The sequence below is a fragment of the Heterocephalus glaber genome, unplaced genomic scaffold, assembly GCF_053883595.1.
Source record: "Heterocephalus glaber isolate CG9 unplaced genomic scaffold, H.glaber_assembly_v1.0 deba00001720, whole genome shotgun sequence".
Taxonomy (NCBI): Eukaryota; Metazoa; Chordata; class Mammalia; order Rodentia; family Bathyergidae; genus Heterocephalus; species Heterocephalus glaber.
In genome coordinates, this window is record NW_028258433.1 from 8,247,820 (window position 1) to 8,268,550 (window position 20,731).

Here is a 20,731-nt window from a genome sequence, read left to right on the forward strand (position 1 = left end):
AGGAAAAAAGTTTTAAACATACATTTTTATACTGGAAGACAATAACAATGTTTACTCCTGTAATCTAATAAAAATAGTGATGTAGGTTATATTTTTGCCAGTAAAGATTAAATTTCACAAGGAGGTGACTTCTGGGTATATATATTTTAAAGAGCCATGCAGCCAGTTCTCTAGAATAAGGTACTGCTGATTTTTGCAGTCAAGGACACAAGCTTGCCATCTAGTGGTAACTCCTGTACACTGACGGCGTTAAAACTTCATAAAACAAAATTACCGTAGTCTCTTTCCCTCTTCCTCTCGCTCTCCTCCCTCTACCTCTCCCTCTCTCCGTGCAAAAGCGCTGCTGCCAAACCATGTCTCCACACTCAGCAAGGTTTGTACCGAGGGCAGCGTGATCCTTCCATGTAACAGATGAGTTGGGAAATGGCTCAGGCTTGTCCCATCAGCTCTGCCCTCTATACTGTGAGGACATAGCACTCCTTCACTGGTGTGCACATCTCATCCGTTCTGTCGTTCACCTTCCAATTATCCCTATGATTATTCTGCACCAGGCTCAATAACAAGTAAAGCAAAAGCAACCACATAAAGTCATTGGTATGATTAACTTGGAGGAAAAGCTTCAGTAATGACACAATAATAAATTTATAAGGGGTGCTTTTACTGGGTCAATTCCCAGTTTTTAACCTAAAATGGGGTTGAAACATCATTGTAAGTCAGATCATATTTTCTTATTAAAATACTCTGACCAAAAACTTAAATAAAACATTCATATGATCAGTATAGATCTTTAAAGCTAAGCTACATTTTTATAGTATGCTATAAGCATTAAAATAAAAATTCTAAAAGTTCTATATATCTACTTACAGAAACCTACAGCTGAATTAGACATATATAAAAAAATATGTGTTCACAAGTACTAAACATGAGGGCCGGGGATTTAGTCCAGTGGTTTCACTGCCTGCTGCACAAGCTCAAGGACTCGAGTTCAATCCCCGGTACCAAAACAAACAAAAACAAAACAAACAAACAAACGAAAACAAGTAATAAACATGTAACTAGCAAAAAAGCTTATTAGAAATCTAACAATTTAGAAGAACTTGTCAGATCTGTGAATGAAACAGTAAAGCAAAACGTGAAATGAGGCCTTTTTATTTATGAAGTAAGCAAATGAATTCAAAATATTGTATTTGTATTAACTTTACTACAGCACTTTTCAAAACTAGTCCATAGCTTCACATTTTGTTACACAACAGTAAATGGATGAGTGAAAGCAATGTCAAAAAAGGAATAAAAATTTTTATTATATATAATGTTATTGTGAAGCAGTTTTATTTTTAGGGATAATATAATTTTTCTTACAAGAAAAGAGGGGCAAAAAAGAAAAGAAACTAATAGCCATGTATCTCTTTGTCTTCATAAAATGCCCTTACAGGAGCCTTAAAGGAGTTCGGTAACTTCTTCAAAGTCATGAGACCAGCCAATGGAAGAATGAAGCACTTGGCTTTGAACTTTGTCTATCTGACTTTAAATCTTCAGTATGTGAAGGTGAACCTCCTATGATTGTACCCTTGTATTTCCAAGGAAATTACAGAATTACAAAGTAACAGAGACTTAATGTGCAATTAATGATGCTGTTCTGATTTTGTTACATGTATTTAAAATTTTTTATTCGGTAATAGAGTTATTCCTGAAAAATTGGCCAACATTTGCCCCCATAGTGAAAAAATCACTATAATGGAGAATAGAATTGGTAGATTTCATGTGATATTTTAAACTTACATTATGAATGACTGCAAATGTTTTTGTATATGTTTCAGATTCTTAAATTAGAAAAGATAGAAAAAAAGGAAGAGAGAACATCTTTTACTTTTTGGATAATTTAAAGTAAGATATGTTCCAATGTGCACAGAATTTAAAAGGATCCTGCAAATTGCAATTTTAGTAAAAGTACACTGCTGTGTAATCATTGAAGGTATTTACAGAAATAGATAATGCTATGGTGTGGAGCAAATAAACAATGGGTGCCCAAAATTGAACTGAAAATTAAAAAAGGGAAGGGAAGTGAACTTTAATTTTCAATCACTTATGTTTTGGAGCTTAGAGAAGTTATTAAACAAAGGCCCACTTGTAAGCCTGTTCTCAAGGGACAATCCTACATAATTCAGGACATAGGAATAATGAATGCAGTTGACAGAAAATTGCTGCAGTTCAAGGAGGCAACTATGCAGAAGAGAATGTTTAGGCTACTACAGAAATGTGGAATTTGAGGTGCAATTAAGTCAGAACTCCGTCATTTGACCTCAGCTTCCTTCATTAGTTATAGCCAGTAGCTACAAGTTTACCAACATAATTGCAAAGAACTAATTGCTTGAATGCCTATCCTTTCCTCCTACATGTCAGGTCCACAAAGGAATGCGTCTCTCTTGTTTCCTGGCACTGGACTTGACATAGCAAGCATTCAGTTAACCCTCCCATAAATGTAGTTTGGTGGCTTTGGAATACATCAGAACCAGGTTGAGATCTTGGCTTTTCTACTTACAAGCTGTTACAACCTCGGGTAGGATATCTACCTTCTAGTCACCCAGTTTCCTTACCTGTGAAATGGGACATCCAAAGAATTTTTACCCCCAAATTGTGGTTGTAAGAATTAAACAAGATAATGACTGTGAAGCACTAAGGACGCAGGTGAGCCCGTAGGTGAGCCCGTAGGTGATTCTCGATTGCAGCAGATCTTATTAGTTTTGATTCATGCAGTGGAAGTTAAGTTGCTCATCCTCTTTAAACTTAAACATATATTCAGATCACCTGTGGGAGGTGTTCACAATGTGGATTTCTGCACCGTGTCACCAGACACCAATTTCTGATTTGGTAGAGGTACACGGAAGTCTAGAAATTTGTTTTTTGAGACAGGGTCTCACTGTGCAATTCAGGTTGGCTTTGAACTCACTATATAGCCCAGACTGGCCTCGAATTCATGGCAATCCTCCTGCCTTAGCCTGCTGGGATTACAGGCATGTAATCCATCACATCCAGCCAGAAATTTGCATTTGTAATGGGCATCTGGGAGTAATTCTGATGGAGGGAGTCTTTGGACCACCCTTGGAGAAATACTGCATCAGAGAGCCCTCAATTCTCAGGTTACTGAACAGATGAGTAAACTAACAATATCTCATATTACACATGATGCCCAGGGATAGATAATGAAAGAAAAAAATAGCTACATTACATTTACATGTATATAGTATGTACATACTATGAATATTATACATTTTACATATTTATGTAAAATTAAAGTTCTAACTTGAGCAACTGGTCAAATTCCTGCTACTCCCATATTTCTGAGAGACCACTCCCCCTAACCAGTCTTACCTCTTTTCTTCTTTCTCATCTGTCTCCTTAGTAACTGGGCTATGAAGGGACCCTCATTTGATAATGTGGAGAAATCTCAATGTTTCCTTATCGATATGGAATTCAAAGCAAACTAGATAGTTTTAAAGTAAGGGAAGGCTTTTTAAGAATCCATCTTTTTATGATTATTTTTATCCTGAGGAGCTGGTGTCTTTAAAGCCCCTTGTGAGTTATTTCTGTTAGGTTTCAGGGTATATCATTAAGATGTAAAGCTAGTATATAAAAGAAAGTATAAATGGGCTTCCTTTTTTCCTCCAGGAAAAACTTTATAACCTAAAAGTACTGTAGATAAATAGTGTACATGTAAATGCTCCTGGTCACTATCTTGAACTAACCTAGGATGTCAACATATCTAAGCTCTATTTCCACTCTTGTTCCTGGTATTTATTTACTAGTAAGTCAGGTGCTTTTAATGGCACATAAACACTGATAGATCAACTTAAAAGATTAGTTTTCCAGGCAGTACTGAGCCAGAAATGAGCTTTTAAAATAAAAAGTTTTAAAAGAAGAGAAAGAAAAGAAAAAGGGGGGATTTATATTCAGTCATAAGGGTTTGGAACTCAGGATGCCCAGAAGCTGGCATTCCTCTTACCAGCAGGTTCTCTGGCTTGATGTCACGGTGGACGATGTTCAGGCTATGCAGGTATTTGATGGCACTGGCCAGGTTATACAGCATCCCACTGGCGTCACGCTCGGTGTATTTGTTAGTGGAAGTAATGGCATCAAAGAGGTCTCCGCCCTGAGAAGAGAACAGCAGGCAGAGCAGCACATTAACAGACAGTGATTATGCTGCCTGCAGAGAGGACTGACAAACCACAGAGAAAATGAAGAATGGATGCAGGCTCTTCCCTGCCACTTGCCTCTCAAAGGACCAAAGACTTTATGGTGATTTCTCTTCTTACTATGAAAGAATGGCATTTCCTCCAGAGGTCAAGAAAGAAATGGGATGAGGACTCTCTGACTGCAGACATGTGGCCACCTCCATAGCCCCCACCTGGGAAGAAGCAATGGAGCTGGGTCCCCAGGGCAGAAGCCTCATGAAGCGTGGGTTGCCTTCTGGCAGGTGCAGCCTGGCTCACACAGCTGCCAGGTGAAATGCAGATTCATAATCCTCAACCTCTCCCAACGACAAGCAGGTAATGCTGTGAAGTGCTCACTTAAGCTTCTGCTGCCTTGTGAAATTATTCACAGACTCTCTCTCTCTCTCTCTCTCTCTCTCTCTCTCTCTCTCTCTCTCTCTCTCTCTCTCTCTCTGCTTCTCTAGATTAGCTCTCTCGGAGTGAGTGTACTGTTTTCTTTTTCAGTAATATGCTTCTTTGTAAGGAATGGAAAAAAAGTATCGGAAGCCATCACACCAAAGACAAGAGAGAAAGAGAGGAAGGAAAGGTAGAGAAATTTCAGAGAAAGATTTTTAGGACTATTATTTATTTGAAGTTTTGCCTCCCTTGCTCCTTGTTAATTATTGCTACTCGGTGATACAGAGTTTGGCTTCCAGTTCAGGTTATGTTTATTTGAAGCCCTTTTAGGGAATTTGGGTATAATATACCAACAATGTTCCCCTCTCTTGTATACTATGCACCAGACAGTGCTCCCAAATATATTCATCTGTTACTTAATGTGGGACTTAATTTTCTGTCTTTAAACAGCAAAAACAAAATACAGCCCTGGGAGGCTAATGATGTTTAGATCTCACTATCTGGACTGGATCTTCTGTTCCCCTCTATAATCTCTATTCTGGAAACTTCTTTCACTGTGCTTTAAGCAGTAACAATTCTCAGACTAAGCTCATAGTTTTGTTTTGTTTGCAAACAAATTCTTTATCTCTCAACTTTCTGTTTCTCTCAAAGGCCAGGCAGGTTTGCCCATCATCTCCTATCACTGGAGGAGGCTGGATGTTCACCTTGATACTGAACAGGGCCTTTGGGGTGGCACAGTGGATGTGGGAGGCTGCATGTGGGCCCCTGCAAGGACCCTGGAATTGTCCTGCTCATCGAAGTCAGGCATGCTGTCATCTCTTCTTCATCCTTCACAAAACAGTCAAATCTTACCAGTCCTGTCTCTAAAGCAGTTCTTATACACATCCTCCTGGGATATCTCACATCTAATTATTTAGAGTGTAGGACTCTTGAAAAGAATGAGCTGTAAGATTCAAAAGTGCCTCCTCAAGCCTGGACTCTGGCTGCTGGTGCACAGAGTTAATCCAGAAGGGAGTGGAAGTAATTTACACTTTACAACCAAATCAGAAATTACCTAAGCTTCCAGTGGGTTATTTAGCATACAAGAAAAGCTTTGAGAAAAAATAACTTCATAAAAATGAAACATTCCAGTTTTTAAAATTTCTAATTACTGATAATTTCAAATATATGAAAGTAATAAGAACATTCTACCATTACCTGGCTGATCTGATATTCTGTTTTCATAGAGTAAAAAGGTAATTTTATGTAACATTATGAGATTACAATATTCACTTAAAGGATGTAGTCTATATAATCATTATAGCTGTTATTATTTTATTATGTTGGCGACTAAAAGCTTAAAGCCTGTTTTTCACAAAGTTGTTGATACCTTTGGGTATCATAGAAAAATGAATAATATTCTACTATAACAATGACAAAAATTGTATTGGTATTTAATACTTTCTGTATTACACAGAGGGATGGAAATGAGGCACAGGGGAAAATACCCAAGGTTGAGGAGCTACATGGGCCAAGGCCAAGTCTTATGCCCTTCTAGTTCAGTTCCATCATAACAAATTTTTTTTTCAGGGCTGGGGATTGAACCCAGGGCCTGGTGCATGCTAGGCAAGTGGTGTACCACTGAGGAGCATCCCAAGGCTTTTATTAAACATTCTTAATCACTGTGCCAATACACAGAAATGACAGACTGGATACTGGTGAGAAGAAATAAAGAAAACAGTGATATAACCTAGGAAAATATGATGTGTTATATGGAAATTCGTCTCTTTTCCAAAATACACACCTTTACTAATTCCATGACAAGATACAGTTCAGTTGGCACATCCATCTCCTCAATCAGAAGAACAATATTGGGGTGCTTCACTCTTCTTAAAATAGATACTTCATTCTGGATCATGTGTTCCTGTCCAAAGGAAATGCTAACTTAATCAATATATACAAAACACAAGGAGCTAACTCAAAATAATATAACTATACTGTCCGAGGATCAAGGGAGATGTGTTTTGATAAATAATGACATTCTCATAGTCTAGAATTGTTAAAGGATATTGAAGGTCCTTAGATGATTAAATTCAGATGATCACAAACATAAAGAAAGAAAGTAAAACCAAGATAAGAAATCATTCCAGCTAACTTCTTCTAAAAGTATTTATAAAGTTATATTCTAACCAGTATATAACATTCTATTCTACCAAAATGTAACTCTGAGGATGAGCTTATGTTTATTCTTGTTTCTACCTTCAGAACCCATTTTTTCATAAGAATAAACATTATACATACCTTGCCTCGACATTTGCTTTTCTTGATAATTTTCAGAGCATACTCCCTTGCAGTCGACCTGCAAAGAGAAAGTATTTTTTAAAATAAAATTTAATTTCAGATGAATTGAATCATTTTGTTAGAGATTAATTTCTTACCCCCAGATCTTGCCTAATGGCATGAATATTTTGTGAAGTACTCTTTTCCACTCTTTTCAGGTTTTGTTTTGTTTTTCTGGTACCAGGGATTGAACTCGGGTCTTTAAGCTTTGCGAAACCACTGAGCTAAATCCCTGGCCCCTCTTTTCAGTTTTTAAAACAAAGAAATATGTAATTGTTTATGTTGACCAAGTGCAAGGACAACAAACACGCTAGCACAGACAAATCTTGAGCTGCCTAGATTGCTGTACTTGCACTAAAAACTGCCATTGCTACTGCCATGCTTAACTCTGCCTGCGAATTTGCTCCTCTCTTCTTGGAAGTGACACAGCAGGGATATACAGCAGATGTGAGTTTCTGCCCTCCTTCCTGCCACAGCCTTTCTTGAGGGTCTCTATCCGTGAGGGTAGCAGTGAACATTTTCTAAAAGGTTCTTGGGATCATGATGAAGACTTCCAAGAAGCAGACACATTCTCTAGATTTCTGTTCAGTGAAACAGTGAAAGAGCCTGTCTGTGAGTTCTTGGAGAACTGATATGACACGGTATTTTCAAGGTGTATAGGAAAGAATACAACTATTTCAGGAGCTTCCTGGACCCTTTGAGTCTTTTATAGTTGTCTCATTTTATAGGAAAAAATGGAAGGCACAATTAAAATCAACTCATTTTCCCAAAATCACATTGCAGTGTTAAAATCAGGGTTCTCAGTTGCTGGGGTCCATCCTTCCCTCAGCCAACCCACAGTCCCCCTCCTTTGAGATGGGTGTGGGAGGGAGGGTTTAGTCATATTGCTATCGTTAAGCACCTTTCCAAAGCGTGCTGACATTTTTAAGATATAGTAGTGCCAGACTTAGGGAAATGGCTATTGTCAAAGGACATGATGTATATTCAGTCATCATAAAAAACTATTATGTCACATGCACTGGACTTTTCATTTCTGCTGTTAAGCCACAAGAATCTAGCTTTTTCCTTATCTTTTTTTATAGATAGAAGCCAATGATATGGATCCAAATGGATGCAATGGGAATGAGGTTAAGAACAAAATTATAAAAAAAAGAGTTTTAAAATCTTTAAGACGGTGAATTAAATGGAATTTCCCAGTTACATGGTTACAGCAATAAAGTGATTTGATTTTAGATAGATTAAGAGGTCAGGTATTAAAAATGTGTTTCAAGGGCATTTCAGAGATTATTCATATCTATTATTTTAAAAATGATTCTCCCACTACACCTGCAGGCCCCTGCGTGATACTGGCTGGCAGAAAGTACCCAATAAACTTTACAATGTCATGATTAAATTTGATGAGTAAAACCAGAATTTGATAATTATATCGAAGCCTATTTTCTGTACTAGAGGCCTTTAGGGTTAGGATGGAAGGAGGTAAAATCTTTTGCTTCAGGGTGGCCCTCCTACAGAGATGTGGGTGTTCAGGGGAATCCACATAGCCCTAACACAGTAAGGATGTGGACTCAGAAGCCCAGGTATGCACCCCCACACTGGCTTGTTGGTTCTTCAGTAAAGAATCTGGCAAAGGTGGATTGGATGGAAGAAGCTAGAGGAAGATGTGAACCAACCCTCAGCTGAGTTCAGGGTCTGGGGTGCTAGATGTTCCTTCCCATTTGAACCTCAGGCCATCAGGAAGACAGTGGGGTGGAGGTGGGGGGGATTGTTTCAGTAAGAAGTAAAAGAAAATAGTTATCCTTGGAAATTAAAAATGTGCCAGCATGGGGCTGTGGGGAAAGAGGAACCCTGCTCTGCTGCTGGCAGGAGTGTAGACTGGTGCAACCACTGTGGAAATCAGCATGGAGATACCTCAAAGAACTAGGACTGGAAGTCCCATTTGACCCAGCTATTCCCCTGCTGGGTATCTTACCCAAAGAATTAAAAGAATCATACCACAGTGATATATGTGTATCCATGTTCACATAGCAGGACAATTTGTAATAGCTAAAAGTTGGAAGCAGCAGCCCAATTGCTCTTCAACTGGAGACTGGATCAAGAAAATGTGGGTTTTAAAAAAATAAAATGGAGTACTACTCAGCCATAAAAAATGAGAAATTAGAGACATTTATAGTGAAATGTATGCACATTGAGGCAATACTCTTAAGTGAAATAAATAGAACACACATGTACAAATACCGAAGTTTCTCTAGTGTGAGAAACTGAAAGTGTAAATAAGGACTAAAAGGTATAATAGGTAATGTGAAATAGGAAGAAAAGGTGCAGAGAGGAAGGGGAAGTGGGAGGGGTAGGGGAGAGGAAAGAAGGGAATGGAATTAATATGAGAAAATGAAAAAATGGAAACAAAGTCTTTGTAAATAGGGAGAGATGGAGGGGTTGAAGGGAGGGCAGGGGAAGTGGGGAAAATAAGAACCAAGAGAGATTATGTAAAGGTGCAAATTTCCCGTGATGAATGTCATTATATTGTACACCTAAAATGTACCAATAAAATAAAATTTTTTTTAAAATGTGCCATCAAACAAAAATTAGAATAAAACTATACAAGGGACAAAGCCTAACACAGATACAAAGAAAATAGCACATACACTGAGTTAAGAGCTAATTCAAGCCATGCAGCTAGTGAAGCTTAGAAATGTAATAGCAAACACAGGAAAAAATAAAAAGTTATGATAAGAATGGGCGGATACTCTTAACTGAAATAAATCAGACACACATGTTTAAATAGTGCATTGTTTCTCTGGTGTGAGAAACTGAAAGTGGAAATAAGGACCAACAGGTATAACAGATATTGGGGAATAGGAAGAAAATGTTCAAATGGGAAGGGGAACAAGGGAGGAGAGAGGAGGAAGAAAGGAAGGGACAAGGGAAAAAAAGAATAGAAGGAAAAAAGTAGAAACAAAGCTTTTGTAAATAAGGAGGGGAAGAGAGGTTGGAGGGGAGGAGATGGGAGAAAAAAGAAGCAAGATATATCATGTACAGGTACAAATTCCCTATGATCAATGTGACCATTATGTATATCGAAAATGTACTAATAAAATAAAAAACCAAAAATACACACAGTAAGTTATATTAAACTTCATTAATAATGAAGAATAAATAAAAATTAATAAATGTAAAACAAAAAAAAAAGAATGGGCACATAAGAACACTTCCTTCCAGGAAAAGACCTCAGGGAGAGTATGGTAAGTTAGTTCATGGCTCCTCCTTATCTCTGGGCTGGACTTGGAGAAATTTAAAAATGCAGAGTAAGTGGTTTCTTTTGAACTCAGCCGGCTGAGTAACTTAATTTTTTTAAACTCTCCATTACAAAGCCTAAACCCCAATTGGTTATTATAAACCCACAGAACCACTTGTGAGTGGTGATCACTGGATAATGATATCGAATTATATCCCACTCTTTGTGTATCTATATAAGACTCTAGAACCCCACTTTCTGAGACCCCTGCTGGACCCCCACCAGGAGGGTTTTTTTTCTTTCATATATTTCCAAAGGATACTTCCCCTTTAACCTCCTTTTTTCCCACAATTTTGATTTTTGACTTGGTGAGACAATGAACTGGGTTTGTTTGATGATATTTGTTTCACAGAACTACTCTCCCTGGCACCTCTGTACATTATAGAAGGCTTGGATTGTATAAGACAGAGGATTCCTTTCAGAGGCCTCTTCTTAAAGGGCTTCTGAAGCCTTTGAAAGTTTGAACAGTCTTAAGAGAAAAAGAAAAATTTGAAGGATTTCTGGATTCTGCTTTTTCATGAATCACTGAGAGATTACAAGAAAGCAATTTGAGACTAGAATCCATGAGCACTTTTCTCTCTGATGTAAAATGTTTCATTTGTTGGCAGGGGAATCTAGACCTGGACCGATAGCATTGACCTCACCAGCAATTTCAAGCAGGGCCAGAAGCAGGAAGGTGCTTTGCAAAGCTCAAAAGTCAAAGCTGGCTTTTCCCAGCACCACTTCTGCAACACGGATGCATGAATGGCCTGGGCTGGTAACAAAATGGGATTTCTTAGCTGTGTGATTCCCATGTTTGCCATTTGATCCTTATTTCCCTTGTAATGTTAAAACACTCCAGGCCAAGGGCTGGTGTGGGATTCAGGAAGGCTACATCTTCCTCCATAGTTGGACAGATAAGGAGTAGAATCCGCAGTCAGATTGGCTCCCAGGAGGCCAGGCTAGCAGGCTTTGTCCCAAGAGCAAGCCTGCACAGGGTGAGACTGCAGGTTTACTAAGATTTTGTGGTTTCCTTCCCTAAAGCTTTTCACAATATAATTAAACATTCTATTAAATTTATCCATATTTTATATCAGACAATGAGCTTCATGGAGGACCACCAAAATTAATTCCTTGAGGGCAGAACTATAAAGTTATATAATAAAATCCTTAATTACTAGAAGTACAGTATATGTTTATAGGAAATTAGCAAGGCTGTGAAATGAGCCTGAAAACAGGTGTCAGGACTTAATGTAAGCCATAAGAATACAAATGTAAGTGCATGCTCTAACTGAAAACACTTGGCCAGAAATAAGTCTTATAGAATATCTTTGCTTCCCTCTGTACCCTGAACTATGAGGATTGCTGTGTCTGTGTAATTATTCAGCAAAGAGAAAGAAGTGTGGATCTTTGGTAGATTCAGAGATGAACAAGGCCTACTCCTTGTCCTCAGGAGTCTACAGTTTGGTTGATGAAACAGAATTCCAGACACCTGGCTTATGAGTGAAAACACAGAACATATGTTTGTTCATTCCTGAAATAATAATAATAATAATAATATTATTATTATTATTATCTTTTTGGGGTTTTTTAAGACAGGATCTCACTATGTAATTCAGGCTGGCCTTGAACCTGCAGTGATCCTCTTTCCTCACCCTCCTGAGTGCTGGGATTACAGGCATGTGCCACCACACACAGCCAGAAATTATATTCTTGACCCTTCATGGGACCCCTCTATACCATAACAAAGACAGCAGCAACAGAAAACTTGTCTTCCTCCTTATCTAGGGGAAATCAAATTGTAAGGTCATCTTTCCATTAAGTATGATCCAAGGTTGGAGCCTGAGCTACAAGAGAGAAATTTCCAAATTTTATGAACATGAACTGACTCTAAGCTTTGTGTGTATACTCAAAACAATTTGGCAAAAACTGTCTTATTGAACTTAATGATTCATAACCTGGACCAGTCTTCCATCTACTCCTGCTTTACCCAGGAAGTGGAGCAGAATGTTCATCAAATGGAGAATGGCCAGAAAAGATTCCAGTACTCTAGACCAATGGGTTTTCTTCCTTGTAGGTTCTGTTTTGATATTTTAAAAAAGATTGCATGGTAATGAAATTCAGCTTTCCAAGCACTCCTCTTCCAGAGCATTTACTGAATTTCACTGCAATTCCTTGTGTATGGCTAAGGTTTAAGTACAGAATCTGTGCTTTGTCTTTCTCTGTAGCCCCACAAATACTCAGTGTGGACTGACTTCAGGAGCTCCACATTTGTTGGTTAAGTTATGAAACTTCCAGAGGGTGGTTGCAATTAATAGAATGACTAGAAGATCACCTTCTAACAAAGAGGGGTTAATAAACAGCATTCTTTGTTTAACAAGTAATCATCATAAAGCCCCATCTCTGTCTGTGGAAGGAGGTAATTGCCAACTGTGAAGAATAAAGGCATTCCAGAGAACCTTGTCAAACATCTCCAGGGTGGAATTTCTTTCCAATATGAGCAACAGTGGGCTGACTATCAGGTGCTACAGTCCTTGGGCAGGAAAGAATAACAATCAGCAAATCCAGAGATGTCTATAAACTTTTTCACCTCTCAATCCCAGTTCTCAAGGAGCTGCCTTCAAACTTTAGGTGGATGGTTCTTGAGATTCTTGAGAAATCTATAGATTTTCTAGGTGGATGAACCTATTTTAGTAAAAAATTTAAATATCTTAAATTTCTGATGGAATAGAGCATACACCCATTGTTAAATCCAGAAATTATAGTAAGCAATTCTTCAGGCTCGTAGGTGGAGCAGAGAAAAAGAGAAGAATGAACACTTAGGGTTTTAAAGCAGTTCTGGTGCCTCATCACTAAAAATGCAAACAGTGCAGGTGGGAGTAAAGCTGAGAGCTTCCTAGGACACCATCACTGCTCATGGCTGCATCACTCATGTGTCATTGACATGTGTCATTAGTCTACATAGGGCTGAGACAGTCACATATGAAGGGTGCCTCCTAGTACACCCTGCACTGGTGTTCTGAGCTCTCATGAGTGCACTGCAGCTCCGTGAATTTGCCTTTGTAAACTCATAACGCTCCACAAAATAGTTTCATAATTGAGCCTGTCTCTCTCAGCTGAAGTCTACTTACTTCCCTTAGCCTGTCCTCAGGGCCCCAGAGGCCACTTGAAAAATTGCTTCTGGAGCACAGGCAGAAATCTCAATGGTCCTAGCCATGGTGCACTACTAAAGACACCTTGGCACAAGACCACAGAAGGGAAGACCTGTGCGACCCTGTTGTTGTGTCCATTGTTGCAGAAAAATCTGCCTGTAACAGCATATTATTAAGAGGGGAAACATACTTGTCCCTGTTAGTACATATTCATCCCTCAAAATATGGCAGAAAGTACCCATAGGCAATGTGTGCTACTCACAACATTCTTAGCTTGCTTTTGTTTTCCTGGCCTTCTGGAAAATATTAGAAGAATGTTTCATGATGTCTCTGGGGAGAAAGGGCACATGGCATATGCCCTTGTTCAGCAGGAGCTGAATAATAACACTTTTGGAGCAATCTGGTATTTAGACCCTGAAGTTTGATACAGTGAGACCCAAGATGTGAGCCTGTGCAAAATGAATGCAATCCAACTTGGAAAGAAAAGAATTCATTCTGAATGGAAAAATCAGAAGTCACTAGTGAGAAAATGGGGGACTGCAGCTCTAGGAGGCCATCCTGATTTGTGGACCAGACAGGAGAAATAGCATATGGCCTCTGTGTCAGACTTAATAGATGATGAGTGCTGGCAAATAACCAGACACTCAAAATAACCAGTGAAAGGCCATGGCAATCTGCTACAGGATTTTCGGTTACAGTGAAAACAAAGTTTCAAAGGGTTAGATTTACAATCTGTAAAGGTATCAGTGAAATGTAAAATTATATAAACACACACTTGCATATATACCTTCCATCATCTTAGCAATGCTTTTCCCAATTCGTCTTATCTGTATAGGGCTAAATGTAGTGTGTGCAATCTTGGCTCAACTAAGCCAGAATCCGGTGGGAAACTTCTTAGAGGCAGTGGGATAGAGAGGTTAAAAGAGTAGGTTTGGGAGCACGGCTCTGATTTGTGCCTTGGCAGAATGACCTTTGGTATTTAACTTGTTCAGTCTTTTTTTCTACAAAGATTCTCCCCAGAGATATCATGAAACATTCTTCTAATATTTTCCAGAGGGCCAGGAAAACAAAAGCGAGCTAAGAATGTTGTGAGTGGCACACACTGCCTGTGGGTACTTTCTTCCATATTTTGAGGGATGAATATGTTCTAACAGGGACAATACTGACTTTATGGCATTGTTATGATAATTAAATAAGATATCACAAGTTAAGGGTCTTGTATATCATTTATGCTCAGGAATCAATGAGTGTTTTAAAAGGTAGGAGGCCAAAGAAAGCAACAGAACTTTTGTTTTACATTGGCAGCCAGTAAGACAACCAGTGGCCAAGCTCCTTGGAGAGGATTAGCGAATGAGGGAAAAAAAGAAGGGTGACTGGGAAGCATCCATGAAAGGGGATTTTCTAGCTTCTGATTACTCATGCCCTTCTTTCATGGAGAGGGGACTGCTACAGGGAGTTGCTGTCATTGTTGCAAATACTGTATTCTAGCCCAGCTGGCATGGTGGAGTGGAGCAAAGCTGGGGATCTACTGCACAAGGGGAGCTTAAAGAGGGCTCTTCCACCTTAGTTGGGGGGCATCTTCCATGAAGTTGCAGGGTTGGAGCAGGGAGCACATGAGTGAGTATTGACTGGACTAAGACCTCTCATGATGCCTGAGCCTCTTTAAGGGCTTTTGTGTCTAATATGGCACTGATTTGTGCTTCTAAATCAAAGCCCTTGGAGAAGAACCAGCTCTGGCTTCTCTAAGCTATATCTTTCTTATCTGTCTTCTAGTCTGAGGAATCTTCTCCAAATGGTAGTATAAAGCATAGGAGCATGATTTATAAGTGATGCTGAAAAACTGGTATTGTGTCCAGTGGTCCAGCCCTACTGAGAGCAAGAAGGGTGATGGGGGAAACATGGACACCCTAGGCCAGCTCCTGATGATCAGATGACATACTTTTCAGAAATGAGGCAAATTCCTCTTGACTTGCCAATACTACCCACCAACTTCTAAGAAGAAGCTAATGGCTGACCAAATTCCCTAAAGCAAACTGCCCAAGAACAAAAATCCAAATCTGACATTGAGCTGAGGGTTTGAAGTTACCTTAGTGTGGGCTATAACTTTATTAGTTGCTACTTCTCCATCTAGTAGTCACAAGCTATGGTACTCCACTAGGTATCAAGAATCTAGGGATAAACTGTTCACTCTAAAATCTTCCTTTTGGCCCACAAAGTACCTGGATCATCCATTTTAATACTACACTTTAATGTGTCAAATACCATTTTTTGTTGAAGTCAAGCATTTTAAAGCCTTTCGAGGCTATAATTTTATAGTTGTATGTGTGAGAGATCAAACTCTCTATAAGAATGTTCTGACCTCAACAAAATACCTTTTAAAAGAAACATGGGAAGAACCATTCGATATGATTTTTTTAAACAAGATGAAAACTTACCTGAAAGGGCTAGCGAAGTTTTGCTGAGTACATTAGAAAAAGAGAAATCAAAATCTTTTTTTAAAAAATAGACCAACGGTAAGAATTACTGCAATTTTCAAGTCTGTTGTTAGATGGCTGTTCTTTAATTTTTTTTTTTTTTTTTTTTTTTTTTTTTGCTTCTTGGGTTGAGACATTAACTTACTCCATATGTGCCATAGACTGCAAATAGAGACACAGTCTTGGAAAACAATACCAAATGTTTCCTTTAAAGTTCCATGCAAACGATATCCTTCTCACCTTTCTACACATTCCTTGACAACAGCAAAATTTCCATCTCCTATTGTTCTCCCAACTTTATATCGTTCTGTTATTGTGGCTGGAATCTGGAAGCCTTCCTCTGACACTTCTGAAAGAATCATTAATACATTTTTATTGGTAGAAAAAGGGACACAGTTGTTGTACAAGGAGACATTTAGAAGTATCATCTAATAGACTGGAACTGATTCAGAATCAATATGTCATTTTCTGTGCATGAAATGATCGCCCCATTACCACATCCCTCCCATGGCTCATATACACTCAACAGTTTTTATGAAGAGAAATGATAAACTAAAAGGAAAAGTATGGGGTCTACCTCCACCTATATAAAAGGAAACATGTTTTCTTGCTGCAGTGAGAATTCTGAAGAGAAAGTTTTGCCTTTTTTCCTTTTTTACTTCATGCCAATTTGATCAATATCATCCACTGAATACCCACTGTGTATAGATAAATGACATTCCTATATATGGCGTGGGAGAAAATTCAGTTCTTAAGGGACTCTGGGCTGCTTGACATTGTATGAGCATGAAAAATGCCTGCTGTTTGGATACACAGTTTTACTACATCCTGAAATGGTTATCTCCGTAAAATTCCTTATGAACTAAGCATTGATTGCCACCCCTCCTCAGTATCAATGAGCAGATTTTAAACAAATGTTCTCACCAGCAACTTGCATAGCAGATGTTGAGTTAAAATTGCAGTATCTGTTATGTTTGTGAACAGAACAGTTTTGTACTTTCAATTATGTTAGAGCCCTCTGAAAATGCATTTTGAAATATTTTACAAATGTCTAATAAGGCTTTAAATATCCAAGGCAATAAAATGAAACAAGCCATGCTTAGGTCACATAAATATACTGGATAACCTTTAACATGTTAGGGGTGTAAAAAGCCTTTTATAGCTGGGCTCTAACATTTACATGCTTTAAAGTTATAAATCCTAGCTCTCCCCCAGGCAATGTGAATGCAAAATGTGATGGAGGCCTAGTGGGCTTCATAAATGTTCTCCTCTTTTGACCTTTCATCATAAACCCAGACTAAGTATTTCTTCTTAAATAAAAACCTTAGGTGGTGAACAGGCTTTCTGGTGATTTTTGCATATTTACCTTCCATCTGGGTCACTGGGGAATGACATATGGAGACTAACAATTATCAGCTACCTAATTTAGGACCTTTGTTCTGGCTGTGTGACAGTACTGGGTCCACACCACTCTGTGTTCTAGAGTAAATGGAATTTTTGTAGAATGTTGCCTAAATTGTAGGGCATTTGCTGTCACTATTGCCCTCTTCACCTCCCTATGGATGCCATTTTACTCTTCCCTACCAGAAACTAGCCACGTAGTCTCCAGATGCAGCGAGGGCTTGGAGCCTATGTTCCCCTCTTTTTTCCTACCCAGAAAAGAAGTCATAATACGGCTTTTGTGTTGAGGAGTCAGGCTGGGGATTTTTGTGTCCTCTATGGAAATGGGAAGAAATGATTGGGAATGTTTCAAATTCACTGCAAAACACCCAAATTTACAAAACATTGTCCAAATGACACAATCTTAAGGATCTTTAGTACATGGGTAACTAAAGTAATCATCTTTGGCTGATAGGGGTAAATGTGATCCTATAGATTGAAAGGGAGAGAGATTCCATTCCTTCTCCCAGGGGGAACATCACTGGAGCACCTGTCCAAAGCACAGGGCTTGGATTTTTTTTTCCCTGAATGTTATAAAGAGCACCTTTTAGGCTTTTGGGTGAAAAGGCTCAGCCAAAGGCTTAATCAAGGGCCATTTCAGTTCATTAGGTGAAAACACATGGAAACCAAAGAGACTTGTAAGTAGCTGAACTACAAATTTCTGAAAATGCAATCATTTCCAATATTGCATGGTAGTCAGGAAATAATTCTTATACAAATCATACATCTCACTTAATGTAATTAAAAAATGTTTAACCTGAAGGGTGCTTTTCTGGGGAAATAAGTTATAACATTAAAAGCAAATAAGAGAAGCAGATTTTAATAGTGGCTTTACTGAAATACTTTTATAGTTTTTCAAATACTTTTCCCTAATTGATTTGAACTCCCCAGGGAGGATATGAGCGTGTTTTACAGTCCCCATTTTATAAAAGAGGAACTAAAGGTGGGAAAATTGAAGAGACTTGTCCCCAAAGGATCCAATGATGCAGTGAAAGATTCAGTTATGGAACCCAAGTAATCAGGTCACATCACAAAGAACATTTTGCAATTGTCTCCAGTGAATTCTTTTTGTAAAGTTGTCTTTTTTTTTTTGGTACCAGGGATCAAACTTGGGACCTTGCGCTTGCAAGGCTGGCGGTGGCACCACTGAGCTCCATCCCCAGCCCAAAGCTGCCTCTTAATATATTGAATTGACTCAAACTAGAGCACACCTGTGGGGCTGTAACTTCTTAGAGAGTCAATAGTCCTTAGTATATGAAATGGGAGCAGAGCTTGGGAACACAAATGCAGCAGTCACCCTATCTTATTTCCAAAGCACGCAATAGCTGGCCTTCTAGGAAATGTATACCCTCAGAGGATGTGAAATGTCTCCCAATTATACCGTCTCCTTCTTCCTGTTCCCAGAGAGCAGGTCCCATTGCTGCTGGAAGCCATAGTCAATCCTATCCCCTTGTGACTGACCCTCTGAGCTGCTTGAGTTCATTCATTTCATTCCATCAAAATGGAAATTAGTCAACCCATCCTCTGCCCCCACACAAGCTGAACCTTCTCTTCAGATACCAAGTCCCAAGCTCATCACCTTCCCCAGGTCCATCATTCTCATCCATCGAGCTGCAGACTTTGGTGGATGCCAGTGAAGTAGAGGAGCCACCATGTTGAGAGCTCTGTAAGGGAATAGAAACACAAAATGAAAAAATTAGTCAGAGTGACCGAGTCTCTACATACTATGCTCAGCCTGGAATCTCAAGAGATGGCCTAACCCACTGCCGGGGAGGATTTGTTTTTCACATTTGAAAAAGGAGGTCCTTAAAATATTCAATCCATGTCTCCTCCCTCTTCATTAACCATTGGTATGTTGGTTGACTGGATCAGGCTAACAATCATAAACACGGATGTTCCACGACTCCTTATTCCTTTTTCTCAAAATGAGCTTCCTTTAGGTCGCAGTTTGAGTTTGACAAACATTAGGCATCTCAGCTTGGTCTTCCACAGTCTAATGCAACAGACTGCAAATATGGCACTTCTGATCTTATCCACTATTTTTTCTATATTTTACAACAGAAAAATTTATCTTCAACTTGCTTTTCCGAAATATCCTAAAAACATAAAGACTCTGCCTTACCACAACTTTAGGAGAAAGGTAAAAGAGTGGGTTTGTTAATTTCACTTTGAGATAAAGATACAAGCAATAAACATTACCAGTTGAAGAATAAAACCCCAGGCCTGTTGATTACCTCATGGTTTTGATGGACTTTGACCCAGCACCCATAAGAGCAAATAGGATAACAAATGTATCAGAAAACTCAATGGAGAAAACAACACCAAATATTGAATATTATAACTGACTGGGACAATATTTTAACAATGAGTGTTTCCATCTCTATATCTATTTCTTGAGAAAACAATTTATACATTGCAATGCTATTACTAAATAATGATCGCAGCTTGTCTTATAAGATCTTCCTTCTGTTTCCCTGGGTTTACCCACTTGGCTGGCCTGATGGGAGCAGGAGGTGGTGAGGGGGTGGCAATGGTTCATGATGCCAACTGTCTGTGGAGCAGAGAGAAGGGAAAGAGCATCTGTAGTTCAATTGATAATGAAGAGGTGATGAGGAGCAAACTTGACCTAGTTTTCCTCTGCTTACCTGTTTCCCTTTAACCTTCTGCCTATTTCATCCAGCCTTAACAGTGCATAAAGTAAGGGGGTAGAGAGATTTTATATAGTTCATTGTACCCAAAGGCTTCTGCATAAGAATTAAAAAAATTTATTTTTCATACAGAAATGCCTGTAGTTGTGGAAATGCTCTCTAAATCACTGTGAGGCTGTTTGAGTCAAACACCATAGAACATGTTCCTGGATGTGACAAAGACGAGCATATCCCATTGGATGAATTCATCAACAGTGACAATTGACATGACTGGGATGTAAGTTAATAGCATCTTCCCTGCAGGAGATTCTAGAAGCCTTGTAACTCCTCATATATTCCCTTGAATACCATACATTTTGTATGATGTGCCCTTTATGTTCCAATGTTATCAAAATCCCCCATAAATAAGGCTGGTGATTGAAGCCATGTTTCCATCTTCTCTTTTCCAGCTTATCCAGCCTCCTGCTGTGACTAATACTATATGTTTGTCATATGTCAGATTAGAAAGAAGGGTTCAGGTACTAATCTTGAAACAAAGTTTTTCTTAGGGTGACACTATAGATTCATAATGTTCTTTGTCAAAGGGACTATAAACATATGAGTTTCTAAGCCATGCTCTACTAATTTTATGAATGTCTATTCGTGAAAAACTTATATTTATAATATTGGGATAGGAGGCTAAGACCAGGCAGATGTATTATGATGATGATTTGAGAAAATAAACATTAATATCACCACATCAGAGGGGAAGGTGTGTATTTTCCAGAAAGTGAGATCCTTTATCTTCTGTGTCATTGCAGGCATAATGGTGCTCTAGGCCGAA

At 38.8% G+C, this 20,731-nt stretch overlaps 1 protein-coding gene across 3 annotated transcripts in view; it reads right to left on the reverse strand.

The window, feature by feature from the left end:
* Positions 1 to 20,731, reverse strand: part of Dclk1 (doublecortin like kinase 1) — a 381,164-nt gene that overhangs the window by 44,359 nt on the left and 316,074 nt on the right. For all 3 annotated transcript variants that reach the window (XM_004854738.4, XM_087199508.1, XM_087199509.1), the window contains 5 exons: positions 18,840 to 18,924; positions 16,061 to 16,169; positions 6,885 to 6,942; positions 6,388 to 6,507; positions 4,001 to 4,147 (listed from right to left, as the gene is read on the reverse strand). In XM_004854738.4, the coding sequence (XP_004854795.1) occupies positions 4,001 to 4,147; positions 6,388 to 6,507; positions 6,885 to 6,942; positions 16,061 to 16,169; positions 18,840 to 18,924 (519 nt within the window). The remainder of the gene's footprint in view (positions 1 to 4,000; positions 4,148 to 6,387; positions 6,508 to 6,884; positions 6,943 to 16,060; positions 16,170 to 18,839; positions 18,925 to 20,731) is intronic.